The sequence below is a fragment of the Trachypithecus francoisi genome, unplaced genomic scaffold (assembly GCF_009764315.1).
Source record: "Trachypithecus francoisi isolate TF-2019V2 unplaced genomic scaffold, Tfra_2.0 Lachesis_group9, whole genome shotgun sequence".
NCBI lineage: Eukaryota > Metazoa > Chordata > Mammalia > Primates > Cercopithecidae > Trachypithecus > Trachypithecus francoisi.
In genome coordinates, this window is record NW_022681474.1 from 29,123,612 (window position 1) to 29,137,947 (window position 14,336).

At 41.4% G+C, this 14,336-nt stretch overlaps 1 protein-coding gene and 1 pseudogene across 8 annotated transcripts in view; both read right to left on the minus strand.

The window, feature by feature from the left end:
• Window positions 1-14,336, minus strand: part of ANKRD26 (ankyrin repeat domain 26) — a 95,253-nt gene that overhangs the window by 57,600 nt on the left and 23,317 nt on the right. For all 7 annotated transcript variants that reach the window (XM_033208832.1, XM_033208831.1, XM_033208830.1 and 4 more), the window contains 3 exons: window positions 6,075-6,201; window positions 3,618-3,679; window positions 1,155-1,248 (listed from right to left, as the gene is read on the minus strand). In XM_033208832.1, the coding sequence (XP_033064723.1) occupies window positions 1,155-1,248; window positions 3,618-3,679; window positions 6,075-6,201 (283 nt within the window). The remainder of the gene's footprint in view (window positions 1-1,154; window positions 1,249-3,617; window positions 3,680-6,074; window positions 6,202-14,336) is intronic.
• LOC117082212 lies at window positions 4,529-6,066 on the minus strand (annotated as a pseudogene). The gene has a single exon (XR_004436523.1). The product of XR_004436523.1 is annotated as a heterogeneous nuclear ribonucleoprotein A1-like (transcript).

A 14,336-nucleotide genomic window follows, 5' to 3' on the forward strand; every position in this document is an offset into this window, starting at 1 on the left:
TGCAACTTCCATTCCCAGGTTCAAGTGATTCTCCTACCTGAGCCTCCCAAGTAGCTAGGATTACAGGCATGCGCCACCGTGCCTGGCTAATGTTTGTATTTTTAGTAGAGACAGGTTTTCACCATGTTGGCCAGGCTGGTCTCAAACTCCTGACCTCAGGTGATCTACCTTCCAAAGTGCTGGGATTACAGGTGTAAGCCACCATGCTCAGCCTGATGTAACATTTTCTATGACATTAAATTATAGATATGTATGGCTAACCACATATGCCTGTATTCATCTATGGCAAATGAAACGTGCCATAGATGGTCCAGTACTTCCATCCTTGCCTTCCCAACAACGAGGAGGACAGGAAGAGTAGGTAAATTTTGGTTTACTTCTCCGACAAGTTTTGGTACGCAAAGCTCATTTTAAACTCTTCCTACCTTTCTAATACCCTGCTTTTCCATTTTCTAAAGAATTATTTTATTTTCTAATTTTTATATTTTTGAAATGAAGTCTTGCTCTGTTGCCCAGGCTGGAGTGCAGTGATGCGATCTCAGCTCACTGTCACCTCCACCTCCCAGGTTCAAACAAATCTCTTGCCTCAGCCTCCCAAGTAGCTGGAATTACAGGTGCTTGCCACCACACTCAGCTAATTTTTGTATTTTTAGTACAGACAGGGTTTTACCATGTTGGCCAGGCTGGTCTCGAACTCCTGACCTCAAGTGATCTGCCCGCTTTGGCTTCCCAAAGTGTTGGGATTAAAGGTGTGAGCCTAGAATTATTTTAGGGCCATGCCTGGCCCTAGAATTATTTTATTTTGCCACTCTCCATTACATACATTTGCTTCTTTGTCCTTCATTCACTCCCTGTACTCTCTGCCTTCCTCATTCTCATGTCCTCTTTTACTCCTCTCCTCTTCCTTATTTCCTGGCTCCCTCAGGTCTTAATGTATTTTGAAATGGATCTAATAATTCAGTTCCCTTAGTGGCACTAGCAATTTAATCTGTTGCTTACACATAAGATATATAACTTATCACAATTTCACCTCTTTTTATTCTTACTATGCATTTAATAGGTGTTTTTCTTTGGCTATTAGAATATAGCAACGGTCATGTTTTTAAATAAACACTCTGTCCAATGGCTTTTTTAAAACAAAATACAGCTCTTACCTTCTGCTTGTTCATTTCCCATATTTTTTTCTTTTCGATCTGCAGCCCCAGCTAAAGGATCAACATACTTCTGTGGAAAATTCTCAGAGATACTCTGTTAAAATTAATATCAATAATGAGTTTCAATTTTACAAAAAGAATGAATTGCTAAAGATTTTCTAATCACTTTCAAATATAATATGAATTTCCTATTTTAAAAGCAATTAGGTTTAAAAATAAGTATGTATTGAAAACCAAAACATTTCAATAAAGAATCTCATATATGCTCACTAGATTAAGCTTATCTTTCATCTTCAGATGACTATTGACTCTGCAAACCAAACACAGAAGGCCCAAGGACACATATTAACAGACAAAATACTAACTTATGTGCACATTTCAACGAGGAATTAATATCAGAGGACCTAACTCTACTTTGTATTCCCCACCAAAAATAAGAGGGGAGCTTCTCTGAACCTATTCTGGTTTGGGGGCTGCCTGATTAAGAGGGAAAAAAAAGTGTTTTTTAAAAAATAGAATATACTCGTTATAGTACAGCATTAAATATTTAAAATATTTCTAATTATAGAAATGTTTAGTGTTAAGATATGTGGCATGATAAGAAACTGGAGTATATCCTGCAGAAGCTGCTTCATTTAAGTAAACAATGGCTTAGAAAAATCTAAATACTTTTTGATAAAACTTTCACTGATAGGAAAATGGTTGACTAAAATGACAAAGCCATAAGAAAAACTTTGCTTTATGTTATGTCTAAAGAAAAGCAAGGAAATATAAGATACAGAATATAAACTCTTTCCCAATTAAGAAATAATTTCAAAGAAGTATAGCAAGCCTTCATAAAAACAGAAGAATAAGAACATTTATGTATTAAGCATGTGAAATGTGCCAGGCACTTATGCCAGGCACTTATTTGCACATTTTCTTTTCTATGCACTATAATAATAAAAATGATGATGATGATGGTTACCCGGCTTCCTGCTTCTTGGTCATTCTAAGATGTTAAGAGTAAAATGATGAACAGATCTGATGATTGTGTCCTCTGCCCAGAATGCCCTCCTCCTAGCCTTTCGGATGGCTGCTCCTTCTCTTCCTTTAGTTGGCACTCTAAGGTCACACTCAGAAAGATCTTCTCTGACTACAGAATTTCACTCCCACTCTGATCCCCATCCTAACTACAAACTCCCTCAATTTTCTCTAACCTAATACTCTCTGTTTTCTTCATATGAAGCACTTATAGTGACTTATAAGTGTTTGTGATTTACTTGTTTTTCAGTTCCCACTACTAGAGCATATGCCCTCACCTTGTACATGCAGTGTCTAATAGTCTAGCACGTGGTTGGTACTCAATTTATTCAAGCTCAAACATTTAAAATCTCATTGGGAAGGTCTCAAGTGTCAACTCACTATATTCCTATAAGATATCTCCAGTAACTGTCTAGTGAAACTTATACCCCAAATTAGAAATTCACATTTCTGTTCCAACTTTCCCATTCTTTTCTTGACACTACTGCCTTCACATTTACAAAAAGTACCCTGAATATTTATTAAGTCACTGGAAATGATTTTGAAAATCATTTCTACTTACTACAATACCACTCAACCAAATCGTTATTATTCTCCATATTCTTCCTTCTCCTGAAAGTTCCCTGCAGATCTATACAAATATATATTAATACTTTAAAGTCCCAGACATTATCTTTTCAAGTTCTAAGTTGTCAAGAAAAAAAACTACATTCCAAACTGTTTCTCTCTGAATCTCATTAGGATTTTTACTCATCCGTTCGTAACACAGAATCATATACATGGCCATAGGTTAACCTGAAATAATTCTTTTTTTTGAGGCGGAGTCTTGCTGTGTTGCCAGGATGGAGTGCAGTGGTGTGATCTCAGCTCACTACAACCTCTGCCTCCCGGGTTCAAGGGATTCCCCTGCCCCAGCCTCCAGAATAGTGACTACAGGCACACGCCACCACACCCAGCTAAATTTTTGTATTTTTGTAGAGATGGGGTTTTACCATGCTGGCCAGGATGATCTCCATCTCCTGACCTCATGATCCGCCCGCCTCGGCCTCCCAAAGTGCTTGGAGGATTACAGGCGTGAGCCACCTCGCCCGGCTGACTTGAAATAATTCTTTAGTTTTTAGATAAACTTAACTTTAGAACCCATACTAATTCCTTGTGACTTCTAAGCCTTTTTTGTTCTTTTTTTAATTTTATTTTATTTTATCTTTTGCACTATCCTACACTGGATTCTTAAATGAATCCTGCAAATTAGCAGAATTATACTATGCAGCAATAATATACTTAGCACATACTTTATTAATTATACACTGAAAAATATAAGAAAGTAGTTCCTTATGGATGTATGCAGAGGTAAAAAAGTCAAGTCAGAGGATCGCTTTATGTTTTAAACATCACTCAATGCTTATATTTTAAAATAACAGTAACAACCGTAGACAGTACCTCAGAATCCCAAGGTGATTCTATATCTTCCTCTTGTCCTAATCCTAATGCGGACATCATATCTATCAAATGTGATACACAGATATATGCATGAGAACATTTACTATTGTAAATTTTAAATACATATATCTACAAAAATAAAAAATTAAAAAATTAAATACATATACAAGTCTATCTCCATTCATGAATATTTCAATAAAATAAAAATAATAGCAAAAAAAGAATTTCACAAGGTTGATGCAGTCTCAGGAAAAAATTGGTAATATGAAGAAAGACAGTAAAAGAAAAATATTTTAAAATGAATATAATACTTGGGTCTGCATATGTTAATTGGTTGTCTTAGAGTTTTTTTGTTTGTTTGTTTGTTTGTTTTTTGAGACAGAGTCTCACTCTGTTACCCAGGCTGGAGTGCAGTGGCACAATCTCAGCCCACTGCAACTTCCATCTCCTAGGTTCAAGCAATTCTCTGCCTCAGCCTCCCAGGTACCAGGGATTAAAGGCATGCACCACCACACAAAGCTAATGTTTGTATTTTTTTCTTCAAGAGAATTAAATCATTTATTAATTACACATGATAATGGATGACACACAAGCTTCATTCCCATCTATAATTTTATCTGGTACCATTATTCAATTTAGATATATTGCATAGGATGTGCCAACAATCACTTTTATAACCAATAATTCCATGATTTTGCTTGGGTAATCCCTTTTAATAGTGAACTTCAGGTCACAACAGTAACTATCAGTTCAACTATACCAAGGTTTCCGAAGACAACGGCTTCTCCACCCAAGCTGGTTGTATATAAATTCCAAATAGAACCTGGCATCACCCTGAAGGAATTCTAACTTCACGTTGTTGGGGAAATTTACCAAGATGGCTTCAGAGTAGACTAACTTTACACAGCACATTAAAAAAAAGACATTTATTCAGCATCACAATCAGACTATTACATTTAGCAATCAACAGCATGGGTGTAAAAAAACCACAAAATCTACATTAAAACCCTTTGTTGGAATGCTTTACACTTTCCACAGAACAGAAACTAAAATAACCTGTTATACAATTAGTCACAAATACAGTCCTCGAGTTTTTTACCCATACACATGAGTATTTGTCTAAAACATGTCTTCTTTGTAGCAGCTAGGCCCTGCCACCACTGTGCTTGGCTGAGTTCACAAATCTGTTGTAACCTGTAGCTTCCCTGTCACTTCTCTGGCTCTCCTCTCCTGCTAAGCTTTGTTTCCTAATTAAAATCTTCTGCCATTGCCATAGCTACTGCTGCTGCTGGAACTGCCATAGCCACCTTGGTTTCATGGTCTTGCAAAGTATTGGCCTCCACCGCCACAGGGGCCAGGGCTTCTGCCTCCAAAATTTCCTCCCTTCGTGGGTCCAAAATTTGAAGACTGATTGTTGTAATTGCCAAAATCGTTGTAGCTTTCACCACTTCCAAAATTGCTTCCATCATTACCAAATCCATTATAGTCATCCCCACTGCCACCATATCCACCACCACCACGGCTGCCACCAAAGCCACCATGACCACTGAAGTTTCCTCCATGACCGAAGTTGTCATTCCCACCGAAACCACCTCCATGACCACCACCAAAGTTTCCAGAACCACTTTGACCTCTTTGGCTGGATGAAGCACTCGCCATCTCTTGCTTTGACAGGGCTTTCCTAACTTCACAGTTGTGGCCGTTCACGGTATGGTATTTCTGAATGACAATCTCATCCACGGAGTCATGGTCATCAGAGGTTACAAAGGCAAAGCCCCTTTTCTTGCCACGGCCTCGGTCAGTCATCATTTCAATCACGTCAATTTTTCCACACTGTTCAAAATTATCTCTTAGGTGATGTTCTTCAGTGTCTTCTTTAATGCCACCAACAAATATCTTTTTCACCGCTAAGTGGGCACCTGGTCTTTGAGAATCTTCTCTTGAGACAGCTCTCTTTGGTTCCACTACTCTTTCATCTACCTTGTGTGGCCTTGCATTTATAGCTGCATCCATCTCCTGCACAGTGGCATATGTGACAAACTCAAAGCCCCTGGAGCGCTTGGTGTTTGGATCTCTCATTACCACATAGTCCATGAGCGTTCCCCATTACTCAAAATGGCTCCTCAGGCTCTCATCAGTTATTTCAAAGCTCAACCCTCCAATGAAGAGCTTCCTCAGCTGTTTGGGCTCTTTAGGAGACTCTGACTTCGACATGATGGCAGGGAGAAAAGAGACTTTAACGATGCTTCTTCGGCGGCGTCCACAGGCCAATGTTTGTATTTTAGTAGAGACAGGGTTTCACCATGTTGGCTTAGGCTGGTCTCGAACTCCTGACCTCAGGTGATCCACCCACCTCAGCCTCCCAAAGTGCTTGGATTACAGGTGTGAGCCACCACATCTGGCCCTCAGAATAGAATTTAAGGATAGAAAAATATTCAGAGAGATCCACTAACTTACCACTTCTATTATTTTTGTGCACTTCATCAACATAAGTCAAATTGTCATTATTTGTTTGCTCTAGTGGAGCACTTTCAATAATATCAATACCATTTTCTTTTTTTCCGGCTGGCTTTTTTGGTCCTTCCTATAAAAAAAACAAAAAACAAAAAACAAAAAAACTTCAGAAAACACTGTATTTATTCACTTACTCTTTCAATCAGACACTGTATTAGTCCGTTCTTGCACTACCATAAAGAAATACCTGGTCATCCAAGATAGGGCCATAGTTTTTTTTTTTTTTTTTAAAGAAACACTTGACTGGGTAATTTATGAAGAAAAGAGGTTTCACTGGCTCATGGTTCCGCAGGCTGTATAGGAGGCATAGCAGCTTCTGCTTCTGGGGAGGCCTCAGGAAGCTTATAATCATGGCAGAAGGCAAAGAGGGGGCAGGTGCCTCACATGGCAGAGCCAAGGCAAGAGAGGAAGGTGGGGAGGTGCTGCACACTTTTAAAGAAGCAGATCCCATGAGAACTCACTTGCTATCTCAAGGACGGGACCAATGGGGATGGTGCTAAACCATTCACTAGAAATCTGACCCTATGATCCAATCACCTCCCACCAGGTCCCACCTCCAACACTGGGGATTACATTTCAATATGAGATTTGGGGCAGGACACACATCCAAACTATACCAGTCAGTAAGACAATAAACACTTATGTGTCTATCACATCATAGGCACTATCCTGGGAAAAACTAAAAATATAAACAGAAGACAGACTCTGTCCTATATATATTCATCAAGTGTGGGTAGAGATAAATAAAAACAAGTAAGAACAGAAAAGTATAATTCACTAGTTCTACAACTGAAGTGAATAAAGGACAGTAAGGGCACAAAAGAGAACAGTCCGTTCCACCTGGGAAGCTCAGGAAATGATGCAAAGATAGGGCCATACTATGAGGCAGACCCAGTGCAGTGATATGGTTTGGCTCTGTGTCCCCACCCAAATCTCATCTCGAATTGGAATCTTCATGTGTCAAGGGACAGACCAGAGGACATAACTGGATCATGAGGTGGTTTCCACCATGCTGTTCTCATGACAGTGAGTGAGTTCTCATGAAATCTAATGGTTTTACAAGTGTTTGGTAGTTCCTCCTGCATTAATTCACTCTCCTACGGCCTTGTGAAGAAGGTGCCTGCTTCCCTTCTGCCTTCCACCATGATTTTAAGTTTCCTGAGGCCTCCCCAGCCATGTGGAACTATGAGTCAATTAAACCTCTTTCTGTTATACATTACCCAGTCTGGGGTATTTCTTTTTAGCAGTGTGACAATGGAGTAATACATGCAGAGTGGGAATGTAAAAGGTTTCTAGAAAGGGCACCATAAACAAAAGGATGAGGCATGAAACAACACGACAAATGAGGGTACCAGAGTAATGTGGTAAAACTGGAACACAGTCAGAGGGAATCGGATGAAGAGATAAAACAGGAAAATCAGGCCAAACCACCAAGGACCTGATTTATGCTAGAATGTGAACTTTCCCTTTCACGTACTGGGGATCCAGTTAGTAAGCAGGTGAGTTAGAGCATCACAAATACATTTCAGAAAGGTCACCCTGGCAGCAACGTACAGACAGATAGACATGGGGGTGGGGGGAATGGTCAGCACAAAAATAGAAAAGATTATTCCAAAATTACAGGTCAGAAAGTGAACTGTCACATTTTCTTTGGACATCCTAAAAAAAAAAAAAAAAAATAGTGAATTGCAATAATAAGATAAGAGAAATGAGGCCGGACACAGCGTGGTGGCTCACACCTGTAATCCCGGTACTTTGGGAGGCTGAGAAGTGCGCAGATCACGAGGTCAGGAGTTCAAGACCAGCCTGGTCAACATGGTGAAACCCCATTTCTACTAAAAATACAAAAATTAGCTGGGCATGGTGGCACATGCCTGTAAACCCGGCTACTCGGGAGGCTGATGTAGGAGAACTGCTTAAACCCGGGAGGCAGAGCTTGAGGTGAGCAGAGGTCATGCCACTGCACTCCAGCTTGGGCAACAGAGTGAAACGTCGTCTCAAAAAAAAAAAAAAAAAAGATATGAGAAAGGATAAGCAGGTAGAAAATAAAGAACTTGGTGAGTGACTGGATTTGTAATTTGAGGGAAAACTGGAGTGCAAGATTTCTCCTGCTTCTATGTTTCAGTGCCACTTCCTAGGTGTTATTTACTGGGATGAGGAAACCAGAGGACAGAGTAAATTACAAAGAGTCAGGAAAGAGTCAGGAACAATGTCTTCAGTTTTGGACATACTACTATAAAATTTGAGGCACCCAGGGAACTTAGGTTTGTGGTGGTTTTTTTTTTCAGAGACAAAGTTTCACCGTGTTGCCCAGGCTGGTCACCAACTCCTGAGCTCAAGTGATCCGCCAGTCTTCACCTTCCCAAGTGCTGGAATTATAGGCATGAGCCACTGGACCCAGCCTACCCAGGGGATTTAGAAGACAGATTTGGATAAATACATTTAGAGTAGAAGTAGATGACCTCAGGAAAAGCATAGGTCTTAAGTACATAAATATTTGTAAAATACACTGAACTGGTAGAGTTAAATAATATGAACCTACACAGAACTCTGAAATTTTGAAAATGAAAAGACAAAGAGGGAAAAAAAAATGGGATTTAAGGTTTCAATTACATATTTCAACATTTGAGGATTGGTGCAGTGGGCCCCTGCAATCTTAGCACTTTGGAAGGCCAAGGTGGGAGGATCACTTAAGCCCAGGAGTTCAAAACCAGCCTGGATAATATAGCGAGACCCCATCTCTACAAAAAAATAAATTGCTGGGCATGGTGGTGCATGCCCATGGTCCCAGCTGCTTGGGTGGCTGAAGCCAGATCCAGAAGATTTAAGCTTCAGTGAGCCTTGATTATGCCACTGCCCTCCAGCCTAGGTAACAGAGACTCCGTATTTAAAAAAAAAAAAAAAAAAAAAGGCCGGGCGTGGTAGTTCACACCTGTAATCCCAGCACTTTGGGAGGCTGAGGTGGGCGGATCACTTGAGGCCAGGTGTTCAAGACCAGCCAACATAGCAAAACCCCATCTCTACTAAAAATATAAAAATTATCCACGTGTGGTGGTGCACACTTGTAGTCCCAGCTACTCAGACGGCTGAGGCACAAGAACTGCTTGAACCCAGGAAGCAGAGGTTGCAGTGAGCTGAGATCCTGCCACTGTACTCCAGCCTGGGTAACAGAGCAAGACTCCATCTCAAAAAAAAAAAAAAAGAAGAAGAAAAGAAAGCTATGACTATCCAAATTGAAGATTTAAAAGTCTTCAAATATATCTATGATTATCAAGCAAGACCTGTATTCACATAGAGAAAAGGACTACAAAATCAATTCAACAGGATTCTGAGTTTTACAGATGAATGAATTTATGAGCAAGGTTTAACAACTATGAATACTAAAGTTAACAAAGGCTTCCTGATGAGAATATAAAATATCTTCATTGCTGTAGATACTTTTAAAAGTGAAAAATCATCTTCCAGATTTTTTTTTTTTTTGAGACAGAGTCTCGTCCTGTTGCCCAGAATGGAGTGCAATGGCGTGATCTAGGCTCACTGCAACCTCCACCTCCCGGGTTCAAGCAATTCTCCTGGCTCAGCCCCCAGTAGCTGGGATTACAGGAATGCGCCACCACGCCCAACTAATTTTTTGTATCTTCAGAAGAGACAGGGTTTCACTATGTTGGCCAGGCTGGTCTCCAACTCCTGACCTCGTGATCTGCCCGTCTTGGCCTCCCAAAGTGCTGGGATTACAGGTGTGAGCCACCACGCCCAGCCCAGAGATAATTTTGTAAACCCTCTTGACAATCTTTCCTTCCTTATGATTCTATAATACGCAGTTTATTTTAGAAAGCAATAATAAATTTTGATCGCTTTCATTTGGCGTGTGCATATATGTCCATTACACACAGATATTAATTATTAGCACAAGATAAATCAGAGTATCTGCAGAAATAAATAATTGCTACATTCATTTCTCTAAGAATCCTTATACTAAAATTATTTTTCTCTAATTTTTTTCCCAAGATGACAGATGGGAGGCACTGTGACCAAGCCTCTCCCATCTGGAAAGACAAAATAGTGTGGAGGGATTTGCGCTGCAAACTTTTTTCCAAGAAGCAACACAGGACCTTAACAGAAAAACTTAAAGAAACCAGAGGCCCTGTGAAAGAACAGGCAGGCAGCAGTGTACACAATGAACCAGGTAGAAAATCGTGAGTCTCCAGAGTGTGAACGGGAGAGACGGTCTCTGGGACACACACTTCCACAGGGAAGCCCGGCAATCCAGGTCACAGGGAAGCCCTAACTCCCCAGGCACTGGAGCTGAGTGAGCAGTGGGGAGCACATGAGAAGTGGCATCCCCACACACTTTGCATGCATTCTCTGACTCTAGCAGGGACAGAGGCAAACCACTCCTGATCCTACCTCACAGGCATCCTCCCAGAAGTCAGTCAGCTAACTCAGGCTGCTGTCACAGGTGGAGAGAAGCTCCCAAATGAGAGCTGCCATATCCTCTTGAGTGGGGATGACCCCGTTGGCCAGAACCACAGGGTGAACAAGAAGTGTGCTATAGTCCAGGCTGCGGGAGCTGGATGCCCCTTGTTCCACAGGCAGATCAGGAGGGGCGTGGCTTGAAAGTAAGGTTTCTGTACCTCAGGAAGGCTTATGGCCTGGGGCAATTCTGAGTTCCAAGCACAGGCTGACTGGAACCCAACTAGCTGCTGCTAGCAGAACCCTATAGGTATGAGACCTGCCTTGGCAAGCCCGTGAGAGCTGAGTGAGACTTACTGCTGCCTGACATCCCCGGCTCCTTCTGTGGATTCTTTTGTGCAGCGGAGGTAGCTGAGCTCCTCCCTGGAACATTACTCTAGCAGCCAGGGAACTGCCCTCTGATCCCCAGTGGGGCCGCTGCTTGCACCCACATGTGGGGAGCCAGAGTGTGGACTGGCCTCACCTAGCCCCGACCCGGCTTTGCCCCTCCACCTGCTATGCTAACATAACACAATGGACAGGGACTTCTGGGAGCTCGATGGCCCCAACCATTGTCTGAGACTCCAGAGTATTTACCTTGGGTAACCTAAGGCAAACAAATCCCACCACTACCACCACAACTGGCGCTCTTTTGCAAGCGCCACCTCCTGGCTAAAAGTCAACCAGCACAGCATCTGCAAGCACAATGACACAGTACCAAGGAAGTAGGAAACTTCTGTGCATCCTCAGTTATCACCACTGCCTGCACCATTCTGGCTAACCAGGAGGTCCTGCGTCTGTCTATGAGCCCAGCACATTAATACTACAGCTGGCATTTGAGAAAACACACAAAGGCTATTTGTAATGAAGGAAATCTCACAGGGTCTATGTCATTCCCCTTCCCACCCTATCAGAGCAGGTGCTGGTACCCACTGCTGGGAGACTCAAGGACAGGTTATCTCACTGGATCCCTTGCAGACATTCCCCAGCACCACCCTGGAGTATGGCAGCCCACTGGGTGGCTAGACCCAGAGGAGCAGCAGGATTCACAGCAGCCAGGTCCTCAAGGGCTGCTACTCCCAGGGGAAGGAATGCACCACATTGAGAGGGCACCCCGAGGGAAAAAAAGAAACCAGATTGCAGACCTTCTGCTTGTGGGAAGTTTTTTTCAGCAGAGCGACAGGTGCAGTGCTGGCCTCAGTGGAGAAAATCTAGGGCTTTCCCTTAATAGGTAGCCCTGGGGCATGTGAAGAGTCTTGGAGAAGAGAACTTCTCCCTCTCGCCCACCACTGCAGACACAGCTGGGGCTTTTCCCATGAGAGCATGACGTGGGTGCATCTGTAGACAGCCTTCCTGAAGCACTTCAGGGTGACTGCATCCCACAGGAGTGCCCTCCACATTCTGGCTTGCATGAGGATCACAATCCCTCTCTACATGGAACACCAGTATTCCTGCAGATTAAAAAAAGGTCCTGTCTGATCTGACTAGCTGGAATACCAGGTCAGGAGTGTGACTGGGAGGCAGACTGCTTTCCTGCTGGCCTGGAAGGGGAGCTGTGGTGGCTCCCTCCCTTCCCCCTGAAAACACCTTAGTGCATATCACTGAGAGCTCCCCCAGCCACCTCTGTCAAGGTCACCCTTGGGGTACTGCATTTATCCACCTGCTTTAGCTGCAACCAGTTTTTACCCATGAGTACCTTCAGTCTGAGGCCTGAAATATTCAATCCAGTAAATAAAATACTGGGAAAAAAATGTTTTGGGAAACAGAGTAGGCATCTGAATTTTTAAGTGCACAACACTGGAGAATGAGATAAGATTCGTGAGACTTCTGCCACTCCAGTCCCACAGGAAACAGTGAACCTGCTTACACACCCAGTGCATCGCTATTACTACCAACATCTGAGAAAATCATCACACAAAGATTCTCTGTAACCAAGGAACTCACTACTACAAGGTCTTCCCTACTGAAAGCACCCAGAGCTGAAACTAGGTGACAATAAACTATAGACATTAAAGTCACATCCTCAAGGGGGGAAAAGTAAATTTTTAAAAACCCAGTCAAATCAAAAATAAATTCAAAAATAATTAGAAGAAATAGTCCACCCAAATTAGAAGGAACCAGAAAAACAATTCTGGCAACATGAAAAAACAGCATTCTATAATCTCCCTAAAAGATCACACTAACTCTCCAGCAACTGATCCAAAACAAGATGAAATCTTTGAAATATCAGATAAAGAATTCAAAAGATTGACTATTAAGTTACTTAAGAATACATAAGGGCAAGGTAAAAACCAACATAAAGAAATTTTCAAAAACAATTCAGGATCTTAATGAAAAATTTTCCAAAGAGAAAGATATTTTAAAGAAAAACCAATCAGAACTTCTGGAAATGAAAGACACATTTAGGGAACTACAAAATGTAGTGGGGGGCTGGGTGTGGTGACTCACGCCTGTAATCCCAGCACTTTGGAAGGCCAAGGTGGGTGGATCGCTTGAGGTCAGGAGTTTGAGACCACCCTGGCCAACATGGCGAAACCCTGCCTCTACTAAAAACACAAAAATTAGCCGGGCGTGGTAGTGTATACCTATAATCCCAGCTACTAGGGAAGCTGAAGCAGGAGAAGTGCTTGAACCCAGTGGGTGGAAGTTGCAGTGAGCTGACATTATGCTACTCCAGCCTGGGTGACAGGGAAAGACTCTGTCTCAAGGGGGGAAAAAAAGTAGTGGGAAGTTTTAAGAGTAGGCTATGCCAAACAGAAGTAAGAACTTCAGAGTCTGAAGACAAGGCTTTCAAATTAATCCAATCAGATAAAAATAAAAAGAATAAAATAAAACTAAATAAAAATAATTTTTAAAAATAACCTGTAAAGGAAAACCTATCAGACTAACAGCAGACTTCTCAGCAGAAACCTTAACAAGCCAGGAGGGATTGCAGTCCTATCTACAGCCTCCTTAAATAGGAAAAAATTGTCAGCCAAGAATTCTGTATCAAACAAAACTAAGTTTCATAAATGAAGGAAAAATAAAGTCTTTCTTGAACAAGCAAATGCTGAGGGAATCTGTCAATACTAGACCAGCCCTACAAGAAATCTATATAAAAGTTCTCAATATTGAAATAAAAGGTTGATACAAAACAAATTAGAAATTTCTGAAAGCATACAATTCACAAGGTTATAAAACAAAACATAATAGAGGAAACAAAGTCACTAAGTAACAATCAACACAATGACTGGAATAGCACCTCATATCTCAATATTACCATTGAATGTAAATGGTCTAAATGCTCCACTTAAAAGATGCAGGTTGGCAGAATGGATTTTTAAAAATCACAAACCAAATTCTCTACTGTTTTCAGGAGACACACCTATCATGTAAGGATTCCTGTACTCTCAAGATAAAGGGGTGGAAAAAGATATTTCACACAAAGAGAAACCAAAAGTGAGCAGGAGAAGCTATTTCGATATCAGATAAAACAGAGTTTAAAGCAACGACAGTAAAAATAGATAAAAATGGTCACATATATAACGATAAAAGGATCGATTCAATAATATCTAAAAATTGTAAATATATACGCATCTATCTTCAGAGCTCCCGGATTCATAAAACAATTACTACTAGACCTAAGAAAACCTAAGAAAAGAGATAGCAAGACAATAACAGTACAGGACTTCAACACTCCACTGACAGCACTAGACAGGTAATCAAGGCAGAAAGCCAACAAAAACACACTGGACTTAAACTGCACTCAAGAAC